The 12,675-nt window shown below is 46.2% G+C and overlaps 1 protein-coding gene across 4 annotated transcripts in view; it reads left to right on the top strand.

Moving 5' to 3' along the window:
• Positions 1–12,675, top strand: part of TERF1 (telomeric repeat binding factor 1) — a 34,815-nt gene that overhangs the window by 15,204 nt on the left and 6,936 nt on the right. For 2 of the 4 annotated variants that reach the window (XM_059672885.1, XM_059672884.1), the window contains 3 exons: positions 2,412–2,471; positions 4,179–4,267; positions 10,779–10,885. In XM_059672885.1, coding sequence (XP_059528868.1) covers positions 2,412–2,471; positions 4,179–4,267; positions 10,779–10,885 — 256 coding nt within the window. The other 2 variants (XM_059672887.1, XM_059672886.1) reach the window with 2 other exon arrangements.

Below are 12,675 nucleotides of genomic sequence, written 5' to 3'. Positions count from 1 at the left end.
TATTTAGCTTTGTACCACACAAATCCATCCTTGGCATGACTTCCAGAGTTAGCTTCCCATGAAAGCAGGTCTGTCTAAATCACTTCACAATAACCTCTGTTGGCTTTCTCTTCTTACTAGACGAGTTATAATTTATTGGCATGGCTTACAGGGCTTTACATAGCCCCTTTCTGGTTTTGCTTTTGTCTTTTTTTTATTTTCTTCATAATATTATCCCCTCCCTGTCCACATACATGGTACTTTCTAGCAGCCAGAACTTCTCCCTCATCTTGAAATATTACAAGCTGTTTCATGCCTTGACCCTTGCTTCAGTTTTTGTGTTTTGTTTTGTTTTGTTTTAATCCTCACCCAAGGATATTTTTCCATTGATTTTCCCATTGAGTGGAAGAGAGAGGGAAAGACAGAACTAACGATGTGAGAGAAACACATTGATTGATTGCCTTCTGCAGGAGCCCTGACCACGGCCTGGGAGGAGGAGGAGCCTAGAAACGAGGTCGGTGCCCTTTACTGGAATTGAACCCGGGACCAGTCCACAGGCTGATGCTCTATCCACTGAGTCAAACTGGCTAGGGCAGCAAGGAATGCTTTTTTGTTTGTTTGTTTTTTAATTGATTTCAGAGAGAAGACAGGAGAGGGAGAGAGAGATTGAAACATCAATGATGAGAGAGAATCATTGATTGGCTGCCTCCTGCTTGCCCCCTACTTGGGTTGAGGCCGAAACCCAGGTATGTACCTTTGACCAGAATCAAACCCGGGACCCTTCCGTCCACAGGCTGACGCTCTATCCATTGAGCCAAACCAGGTAGGGCCAGTTTTTGTTTTTTAAAAATTTTTAAAGTATGTTTTTATTGATTTTTGGAAGAGAGAGAAACATCAATCGGCTGCCTCCTGCACGCCCCCTACTGGTGATCGAGCCCACAACCCACGCATGTGCCCTGCCCAGAAATTGAACCAGCAACCTCTCCGTGCATGGGACGATACTCCAACTGAGCCACACCAGCCAGGACTCTTCAGTTTTGAATTTCCTTCTTTCTATTCTCTTCAAGGCAATCTCTTACTTGCCACTCAAGGTCTAGCTCAAAGATCACCTACAAGAAGTCTCATTGCGCTCTCTGATCAGAGTTGTCACTTCTGTGCTCCCATAGCACTGAGTCACACCTGTGTGAAGGGACTTACCTTGTACAGTAACATATTTGTTTACCCGCCTATATCTCTCACTAGATTGAGAATTCTTTAGAGGTTCTTAATAAATTTTGTATCCAAGGTACCTAGTTCATTACCAGGTATACATTAGAACTTGCAGTGCACTAGACATAGGGAGCAAAACCAAAACTAGACACGAAGTAGAGATCAAGCGTCAAGCAACTAACAAAGCTATCCTGGAAGCAAATAGAATCAGAGTTGTGACTGCAAGGTCATACAAATGCTAGGAAAAAATGAAGCCCTTGTGTTACCAGTGCTGGATGAAATACTGTGCTCTGATAAAGCTTATAAACTGTTGGAGGCCATCAGAATTATAGACGTGAAACACACAGACATTACCTAACTTGTTAGTGTGCAGATGGACTTACACGCTGAAAGACTTTACATGGACACCTTCAAGGATGGGTGAGCACTGAGCGGAGCCTTGGAGGGTGGTTTGGATTTTTACAGGTGAATGAAAGAGGAAGTATCATTTCAGGAGAGAATAGTTGCCATGAAGCCGTGGTGATGTAATGGTGGTGCTGTGTTGTGGGAGCTGATTTTAACTATCACAAAGGGGAAGGATTCATAAAAAAATCAGTCCTGGCCAGTGTTTCACAGTGGTTAGAGTATTGGCCCACACCCCAAAGGGTGGTGAGTTCGATTGCTGATCAAGGACCTGGGTTGCCGGGTTGATCCCCACCTTGATCAAGGCACATGCGGGAGGCAAACAAGCGATGTGTGTCCCTCACATCAATGTATTTCTCTCTCCCCCCCCTTCCTCCTTCCCTTCTACTCTCTATAAAAGTCAATGAAAAAACATATCCCAGAAAATAAAATAAAGTTCAGTTAGAGAATGGTGGCAAAAATTAGTCATGTTGTAATGAAATATATAGCCCAATGTTACCAGGATTTCTTTCGCAAAGATGGTTTTTATGCACTGAAATTTTTAATAAATTGACTGCGTGAAAACTATTCTGTTTTGTTTTGGTTTTTCTTTTTTCTTTTTCTTTTTTTTAGAGACAGAAAGAAATACTAATTTGTTATTCCACTTATTTAAGCATTCATTCGTTGATTCTTATATGTGCTCTTACTGGGGATGGAACCCACAGCCTTGGCATATAGAGACAATGCTCTAACCAACTGAGCTACCTGGCCAGGGTAGAAAGGACTGTTCTTATGAAATGTTTACTTTTATTGCATTCTTATAATTATTTTCTTCCTTTCAGTGTTAATAACAAACCATCTGCAGTAACTGAATCCTCACGGGATACAGTATCTTTAATGAGGTAAGGTAAATAGACATTATTTCTTCTCCATTTTTAAAATCTTTTTAGGAATTCATGCAGAACCTAGACAGGTCATAATAACTGCCTAGTTATTAAAAAAATGGTATTATTTAAAAAAATATTGCCTGTTCCTACTTACCTCAGCAGATATTCAAGACCCTGACATGTCCTGAAATTCCAAACTATAGAGACCTGCCTCTGGGACCCAGGTTGTTTCACATTGTTTCTATAGGGCCATTATTGGAATACACGCATAGGGAGTACTTGAACTGAAAGCAGGTGTTTAGCAAACTCTTCCTCTGCCATATAAATAAGAATATGATGTTGCAGCAGGAGAAGGATGGAAGTTACATTTCTGATGAGTATCCCAAATTCTGATTTTTTTAAAGCATGTTTTTATTGATTGGGGGGGGGGGGGGCGGGGGACAGAGAAACATCGATTAGTTGCCTCTTGTATGCACCCAGACTGGGATCAAACTGGCAATCTTTTGGTGCATGGGATAACACCCAACCGAGTCACATCAGCCAGGGCTCAGATTCCAATTTTATGAAATTACTTGAAAAACTGTAACCTATTAGAAATGCTGTGATAGACAATGTCACATGTTCAGTGAGCAGAAAGTCTGCATGAATAATTTCAGAGATAAAAAGTCGGGATGCTGACTGAAATTGTGTTTGGAGTGGCTGACCTGGTGGGAAGGAGCTCATTGGGAATGAGAAATTGAGAGGCCAGGATGCTATATGCGTTACCTACGAGAACACTGAAATAATTAATGATAACAGCAGCAGTTAGGGATAGAGAGAGAGATCTGATGATGGGAAGTGCTTGGAAGGATAGCGGTTGACTGAAGAATAGTAGGTGGTGAGTGGTGGTGCATCTCAGTGGCACAAGTCCTCACTGGCTAAGGTCTCTGTGGAAGCAGGATCCTGAAAGTGGCATTCATTAGGAAATAGAGAGTAGAGAGATCCACCTCTGGGACCCGAGGTTCATGGAAGGCAGAAAATTGTCTCTACTTGAGAAGTCCACAAAGGAGAGAAAAATTGTCCCTAAGGGGGGCTGCATGTTAAAGAAGGCAAAGAGGTGGGGTAACTGGTGAAGAGGCTGGAATGGATTCCAGAGAGCGCAGGAGGGAGGGAAGGATTAGCAGGTTGTATAGAGCACTTACAGAGGAGAAAGTAGAGGTTTTAGGTGGTGATATAATAGCTGCGTAAGCTTAGGTGAACTTTTTTCATTATAGTTTGCATCTTTATAAAATTGGAGTAATACTAATTTTGCAGAGTTGTCAAATTCTTCCACATCCTATATTTTCAAACAGCTTACCTTTCAGAAAAATCCTTTTTGGAAGCTATAAAGACAGTCAAATGATACCTGCCATCTTGTGTAAAGGAATTTTGGAATTTCTCTTTGGGGAAATGAACTTATAAGCCATAGCAAAGAATAAAAGTTAATGCTTTATGGTCTGAGGATTTTTTTTCTTGGTCTATCTAATTGAAGGCCAAAAGAATCTCCATTCTGAATAGATGAGATGGAGAAAATAAGTGATGGGAGAAAGGGGAGTCTGATAATAAAAAACCTTAAGAGGCCATAGGTTAAGGTGGGACACTAAGCAAGGAGAGCATCAAAGGGAACTGGCCAAACTAGAAAAATGACCAAGAAAAAATAATACTCTTTGTGGAACCAGTCACAAGCTTTGATGTTTCATTTAGGTCTCACAAGAATCTCTTCTTATCTAAGTCACAATATGGACGCCAATCACAAGATTTTAATGAGAAAGAAAAAGCAGAAACTCTTATAAGTGAGTACTCTTACTACAGTTTTAGAAGTGGAAAATTGATGTGATCTCGAAAGCAAGCCAACCCTTTACTTCATCACCATAGTGCGCACACACACACTTCAGACGATTGAAACACAAAGAGATTAAATGTCATGACTTCACAGAGTCAATTAGAGGTGGTGGCTAAGTTAGAAAATAGCTACTCTGACTACAAAGTTTACATACTTTTGCTTTTCTACTGTAACTTTATTTAGCAACTTTGGAATAGTTACTTATCTGAAACATACAGTCGATTCTTGTTATTCACAGTTATGTTCTTTAAAGTCTCCATGAACACTGAATTAGTGAATACTGAAACTATAGGGAAGGTAGGATAGGTTCCTTGAAGCACTAATCAGTACATAAGTTTGTTTTATGTGTTTCTGTTTAAAGACATCTTATTTAATGTATATTGTATATTCATTAACATTGAACTCATGGCCAACAGCACTAAATAGACTATCATAAAGGACAGTTACTAGTATTTATAGAATTGAGAGCTAAAATAAGTCATAGCTTTACCTTTAACTTCAGCTGGAACTGTGCACCTCAGATAACTCAGATTTTTTGCCACTTTGCACATGTCAACCAATGACCATGAAAGCACTATGAGTGTTGACTTATTGAGTTATAAGTTGACTTACTGACTTATGGAGTTAAATTTTAATAAGTTGGCAGATTTTCAAATACAGAATCCATGAATATGAAAATTGACTATATAGAATCTTGCTATCCTCATTGCATTCAGAATTTATTATCCTTATTAAAGACATGGCTGGATTGATTTAAGAAACAAGTAACAATAACCAAAAAATCTTAAAAACAGTCCATAGTTATTTTTAATTATAATTTGATTGTATGTTCATTCTTAGTATGTAGGCATTTAACCAATGTTTATTGAACTGACACTGTTCTAGACCAACGGTTCTCAACCTGTGGGTCATGACCCCTTTGGGGGTCGAACGACCCTTTCACAGGGGTCGCCTAAGACCATCGGAAAACACATATAATTACATATTGTTTTTGTGATTAATCACTATGATTTAATTATGTTCAATTTGTAACAATGAAATTGGGGGTCACCACAACATGAGGAACTGTATTAAAGGGTCGCAGCATTAGGAAGGTTGAGAACCACTGTTCTAGACACTGCACTAATGCAAAGATTTTAAAACCTTATTGGCTGTGGTTGGTTTTCTCAGTGGTTACAGCATTGGCCCATGACTGAAAGGTCCCAGGTTTGATTCCTAGTCAAGGGCATGTACCTCAGTTGCAGGTTCATCCCTGTGCCCTGACTGGGGCATGTGCTGGAGGCAAGCAATCGATGTGTTTCTCTCATGTCGATGTCACCCTCTCTCTCCCTCCCTCTTCCCCTTCCTCCTCCCCCTCTTATCCCTCTCCCTCCAACACTCTCTAAAAGTCAATGGAAAAAAAATTCCCGGCGGTGAGGATTTTTTAAAAAAACTTACTGATCCAAACCTAAATACACTAGTCAATATAAAAATAACTAGAGGCCTGGTGCACGAAATTCATAATTCATGCACTTGGGGGCGGGGGGGTCCCTCACCCCAGCCTGCACCCTCTCATAGTCCAGGAGCCCTCGGGGGATGTCCAACTGACAGTTTAGGCCTGCTCCCCATGGCAGTCAGACATCCCTAGCACTGCCATGGAGGCAGGAGAGGCTCCCACCACCACTGCTGAGCTGGGCTTCTGGCTGAGCGGCGCTCCCCCTGTGGGAGTGCACTGACCACTGGGGGCAGCTCCTGCATTGAGCATCTGCCCCCTGGTGGTCAGTGCACATCATAGTGACCAGTCCTTCCGCCATTCGGTCAATTTGCATATTACCCTTTTATTATATAAAAAACTAGAGGCCTGGTGCATGAAATTCGTGCGGGGGGTGGGGGGGGCGGTTTCCCCTCAGCCCAGCCTGCACCTTCTCCAATCCGGGATCCCTCTCACAATCTGGGACTACTGGCTCCTAACTACTCACCTGCCTGCCTGCCTGATTGCCCCTAACTGCGCCCCCCGCTGGCCTGCTCACCCCCATCTGCCCCTCCTGCCAGCCTAGTCGCCCCCCACCGGCCTGGTCGCCCCCAACTGCCCCCCTGTGGGCCTGGTTGCCCCACACAGGCTGCTGCTCAGTTGTTTGGTCACCCCTCACTAACCCCCCTGTCGGCCTGGTCGCCCCACACATCCCGCTACTCCGTCATTTGGGCACCCCTCACTAACCCCCCTGCCGACCTAGTCGCCCCACCCAGCCTATTTGGTCGTCCATTCCGTTGCGATGGTTGCTTAGATTTTTTTATATATATATATATATATATATATATACACACACACACACACACACACACACACACACACACACACACACACACACACATATACTAGAGGCCCGGTGCACAAAAATTTGTGCACTGGCGGGGGGGTATCCCTCAGCCCCACTTGTGCCCTCTCACAGTCTGGGACCCCCTCGGGAGATAATGACCTGCTGGCTTAGGCCCACTCCCGGGTGGCAGAGGGCAAGCCCAATCCCTAGGTGCCTGCCCTGCAACCCCTGGTCGGGCTCAGAGCAGGGCCGATTGGGGAGTTGGGGCGCCGCCCCCTGTCATGCACAGAGCAGGGCGGATCAGGGTTGCGATACCACCCCCAGTCACGCTCAGGGTAGGGCCGATTGGGGTGCCCGCCCCCCGTCACACTCAAGGCAGGGTCGATGGGGGGGTTGGGGAGATCCCCCCCTGCCATGCACAGAGCAGGGCGGATCAGGAAGTTGCGATGCCACCCTAAGTCACGCTCGGGGTAGGGCCGATTGGGGGGTTGGGGCGCCACCCCCTGTCACACTCAAGGCAGGGCCGATGGGGAGGTTGCGGCTCCACCCATCACACACAGAGCAGGGCCCATGGGGGGGTTGGGGCGCCGCACCCTGTCACACACACAGCAGGGCCGATCAGGGGGTTGGGGTGCCTTCCCCTGTCACGAACAGAGCAGGGCGGATAGGGAGGTTGTGACCCCGCCCTCTGTCACACAGAGCCGCAGGGCGATCAGGGGGTTTGGGCACTGCCCCGTCACGCTGCTCCAGTGCCGGGAGGCCTCGTGGCTCTGCTGATCGCAGTGCTGGGAGGCATATTACCCTTTTACTATATAGGATAGAGGCCTGGTGCATGGGTGGGGGCCTGCTAGTTTGCCCTGAAGGGTGTCCCGGATCAGGGTGGGGGTCCCCACGGGGGTGCCTGGCCAGCCTGGGTGAGGGGATGATGGCTGTTTGCAGCTGGTCACACCCCCTTCAGGGTGGGGGTCCCCACTGGGGTGCCTGGCCAGCCTGGATGAGGGGATGATGGCTGTTTGTAGCTGGTCACACCCCCTTCAGGGTGGGGGTCCCCACTGGGGTGCTTGGCCAGTCTGGGTGAGGGGCTGAGGTCCGTTTTCAGGCTGGCGGGTGACTGAAGCTCCCAACCTCTCTTTTATTTTTTCTTTTTTATTCTGGGATTTATTTACCTTCTATGGCTGTCACTGGAGCTGAGAGCCATCTTTAGCTCTGAGGCTCGACTCCAGCTCTGAGACCTCGGCTGCTGAAAGCAGGTTTCTGGGCTTTGTTTACCTTCTGTATTTGAAACTTTGTTGCGACTCCAGCTTGGAGATACCGCAGGCTGAAAGAAGGTTTCTGGGTTTTGTTTAGATTCTATAATTGCAACATAGTTTCTTAGAGAGCAGCTGAGAGGCCAGCAGTGGCAGGCAGGGAACCTGGCTTCCTCGTTACTGGAGCAAGCAAGCCTCTCTGTTCGCTTCAGCTGCCTGGCTGCCGGCCGCCATCTTGGTTGCCAGTTAATTTGCATATCTCGCAGATTAGCCAATGGGAAGTGTGTCGGAGCTATGGTTAATTACCATGTTTCTCTTTTATTAGATAGGATATGTGTGTGTGTGTGTGTGTGTGTGTGTGTGTATAAATATATATATATATATATCCTATCTAATAAAAGACAAAGGGTAATTGACTGTACCTTTGCTGCGCTTCCCATTGGCTAATCAGGGTGATATGCAAATTAACCGCCGACCAAGATGGCGGCCAGCAGCCATGCAGCTGAAGCGAGCAGGAGGCTTGCTTGCTCCAGTGATGGAGGACGCCAAGGTTCCCTGCCTGCCACGGCCCAGCACTGAGCTCCAAAAGCAACAAAGTTTCAATTATAGAAGCTAAACAAACCTCAGATGCCTGCTTTCAGCAGGCCATGGTCTCAGAGCTGGAGCGAGCAGGATGGCAACAAAGTTTCAATTATAGAAGGTAAATAAATCCCAGAATAAAAAGAAAAAAAGGAGAGGCTGGGAGCTTCAGTCACCAGCCAGCCTGAAAACGGCCCTCAGCCCCTCACCTAGACCAGTCAGGCACCCCAGTGGGAACCCCCACCCTGAAGGGGGTGTGGCCAGCTACAAACAGCCATCATCCCCTCACCCAGGCTGGCCAGGCACCTCAGCGGGGTCCCCACCCATGCACCAGGCCTCTATCCTATATAATCAAAGGGTAATATGCAAACTGACCCTAACAGTAGAAAGACTGGGAATGACTGGTCACTATGACACACACTGACCACCAGGGGCCAGACGCTCAATGCAGGAGCTGCCCTCTTGTGGTCAGTGCACTCCCACATGGGGGAGCTCTGCTCAGCCACAAGCCAGGCTGATGGCTGCCAGTACATCGGTGGTGGTGGGAGCCTCTCCTGCCTCCTCAGCAGCGCTAAGGATGTCTGACTGCAGCTTAGGTCTGCTCCCCACTGGCAAGTGGACATCCCTTGAGGGCTGCCGGGCTGCCAGAGGGATGTCTGATTGCCATCTTAGGCCCAATCCCCCAGGGAGCAGACCTAAGCCAGCAGATGGTCATCCCCCAAGGGGTCCCAGACTGCAAGAGGGCACAGGCCGGGCTGAGGGACACACACACACACACACACACACACCCAGTGCACAAATTTTTGTGCACCGGGCCTCTAATATATATATGGTACCAATTTGATGGCAGGCACATAGTAGGCCTACAGTAAATATTACTTGAATAAATTAATGGCTGCTTTCATGGCCACTATTAGCTAATATCTGTATATTGCAGCTCAAAATCATTTACACCCATAGATATTATCGTTATCCTCATTTTAGACGGTAAAGTTAAATTCAAAGAAATGTTTGCTTCATGTTGTTTAAGTTTCAAAGTTGTTTTTCTACATCTATTGCTCCAAAATGCCTAGGAATTATAATTCTAAACTAAAATAATTTGGTTCCCTTGACCTAGTTAGGTGCCTGTCTAACTACAGAAACTGCTTGGTATCAGGAAATAAGTCAGCCTTGTACATTCAGCAAGAACTGTAGGGATGCTCAGGGCCCATGGTGAACTACCTCTCCTAACACACATAATTTTAGAATAATCTTAAATTCTACAAAGAACCCTGTTGAAATTTTAATTTGAGATTGCATTGTGACAATAGATAATTTTGGAGAGAATTGACACAATTATATGATATCTTCCTGTGCATGAACAAAAGATGTATTTCTGTATTTAGATTCTTATATATTTTCTTATAATGTAGGTGTACACACATATATAATAATGCTTTATGAGTTACTACGTATAGGTCTTGATTATTTTTGCTAGGTTTATCGCTAAGAATGTTACATTTTTGTTACTGTTAATATTATCTTTCAGTTCTTTTAATTAGATATTTTAACTGTTGTTAATGTACAGAAATTTTATTTAGTTTTGTTTATTGAGGTAACCATTAAGTAATAGTTTATTATCTACCCATCTTGCTAAACCCTTTTAAATTCTATTTTTAGATTCTTTTAGGTTTTCTGTATAAAAATTTTCTTACAATAATTCTATGTCTTTTCAGTTACATATACATTTCTTGTTTTACTAAACTATGAATAAGAAAGAAGGGATGAGGAAAGATTTATACATAAAACATTGTATCAAATACTTCTTAAATATGATCCTAAGAAATTTTAACAGATGATGAAAAGGCAGGCTCTGGGAGGTGAGATGACTTGTTTAAAGGCATGCAAAGTAATCAAGATTCAAAACACACCCCCTCTGATTTTCTAGTACTTATCCTTGCACTGTGCCATGCTGTTTCAAGATTCAAAGTTGGGCCCTAACCGGTTTGACTCAGTGGATAGAGCATCGTCCTGCGGACTCAAGGGTCCCAGGTTCGATTCCAGTCAAGGGCATGTACCTTGGTTGCGGGCACAACCCCAGTGGGGAGTGTGCAGGAGGCAGCTGATCGATGTTTCTAACTCTCTATCCCTCTCCCTTCCTCTCTGTAAAAAATCAATAAAATATATTTTTTAAAAAAAAGATTCAAAGTTGGGGGGGGGGGGTGGGAATTAAGCACAAAGAATTATTTCCCTTTAAAAATCGCTAAAAAATAAGAATTTTATTGTAATCTTTTAAAATGCAATTCCTCTTTTTCTTCTAATGTAAAACAATTTTTGATGGCAGTTTTTCTACTTTTAGGTAGAAGAAAGACAGAGAGAAGCAGACAAGCCACTGAAAGAAACAGAATGGATGTTTTAAACAATCAGCCAAAAACTTCTAAAAATGATCGATCTAGAAAAAAACAGGTATTTGTTCATTATTTCAGAATAATACTTAATGGACAGTCAAGTCATAACTTGAATAATTGTGATTATTTCACATTGTTTCTTTTCAACTCTAAAAAAAATCGTGAGTGTAAAATATTTCTTTTTGGCTGTCTCTGATTTTGCTATCTTAGTATAATTGACCAATCTGCCTATTCAAAGTTCCAAGAAAATACTTCACCCACATTTTAAAAATAGTCTTCTTGGGTATTGATAATGACATTAATTAAACTTATTGTTAAACTATCATAAAATTAATTCATCAGATGTAAGGTCTGACTTAAATCTACATATGTAACTTTTTATATTCATACTAGAGGCCTGGTGCACAAAAATTTGTGCACTCGGGGGGAAGGGGGGTCCCTCAGCCCGGCCTGTGCCCTCTTGCAGTCTGGGACCCCTCGGGAGATAACGACCTGCTGGCTTAGGCCTGCTCCCGGGTGGCAGAGGGCAGGCCCAATCCCTAGGTGCAGCCCCTGGTCAGGCTCAGAGCAGGGCCGATTGGGGAGTTGGGTCGCCGCCCCCTGTCATGCACAGAGCAGGGCGATCGGGAGGTTGTGATGCCACCCTCAGTCACACTCAGGGTAGGGCTGATTGGGGGGTTGGGGCACCGTCCCCTGTCACACTCAAGGCAGGGTCGATGGGGAGGTTGCGGTGCCACCCCCTGTCACGCACAGAGCAGGGCCGATCAGGGGGTTGAGGAGCTCCCCCCCTGTCATGCACAGAGTAGAGCCAATAGGGGAGGTGGGGCACCGCCCCCTGTCACACACAGAGCAGGGCGGATCAGGGGGTTGGGGCGCTGCCCCCTGTCATGCACAGAGCAGGGCCCATCAGGGCGGTTGGGGCTCCGTACCCTGTCACACACAGAGCAGGGCCCATCAGGGGGGTTGGGGCACCGCCCCCCGTCACACACAGAGCAGGGCGTATCAGGGGATTGGGGCGCTGCCCTCTATCACCCACAGAGCAGGGCTGATCAGGGGGTTGGGGCGCCACCACTGTCACACTCAGGGCAGGGCCGATGAGGAGGTTATGGCTCTACCCCGTCACACACACACAGCAGGGCCCATGGGGGGCGGGGGGTTGGGGCGCCGCCCTCTATCACCCACAGAGCAGGGCCGATCAGGGGGTTGGGGCGCTGCACCCTGTCACACACAGAGCAGGGCCGATCAGGGGGTTAGGGCGCTGCACCCTGTCACACACAGAGCTGCAGGGCGATCAGGGGGTTTGGGTGCTGCCCCCTGTCACGCTGATCCCGGTGCCGGGAAGCCTTGCTGCTCCACTGATCCCGGTGCCGGGAGGCATATTACCCTTTTACTATATAGAATAGAGGCCTGGTGCATGGGTGGGGGCTGGCTGGTTTGCCCTGAAGGGTGTCCTGGATCAGGGTGGGAGTCCCCACTGGGGTGCCTGGCCAGTCTGGCTGAGGGGCTGATGGCCGTTTTCAGGCTGACGGGTGACTGAAGCTCCCAACCCAACCGCTCCTTTTTTTCTTTTTTTATTCTGGGCCAGCTTTAGCTCTGAGGCCTCGGCTGCTGAAAACAGGTTTCTGGCCTTTGTTTACCGTCTGTATTTGATACAATGATGCGGTCCGGCTGGCTGAAGCCCGGCTGAGTAAAGCAGGTTTTTGGGGTTTTCTTAACTTCTTTATTCGCAACATAGTTGCTTAGAGTTGCAGCTGAGAGGCCAGCAAGTCAGGCAGGGAAGGTTGGAGCCCTCCGTCACTGAAGCAAGCAAGCCTCCCTGTTCGCATCAGCTGCCTGGCTGCCGGCCGC

Source organism: Myotis daubentonii, chromosome 17 (assembly GCF_963259705.1).
Source record: "Myotis daubentonii chromosome 17, mMyoDau2.1, whole genome shotgun sequence".
NCBI classification, from domain to species: domain Eukaryota; kingdom Metazoa; phylum Chordata; class Mammalia; order Chiroptera; family Vespertilionidae; genus Myotis; species Myotis daubentonii.
The sequence above is the reverse complement of the archived record's forward strand: the minus strand, read 5'-3'. Positions and strand labels throughout refer to the sequence as shown.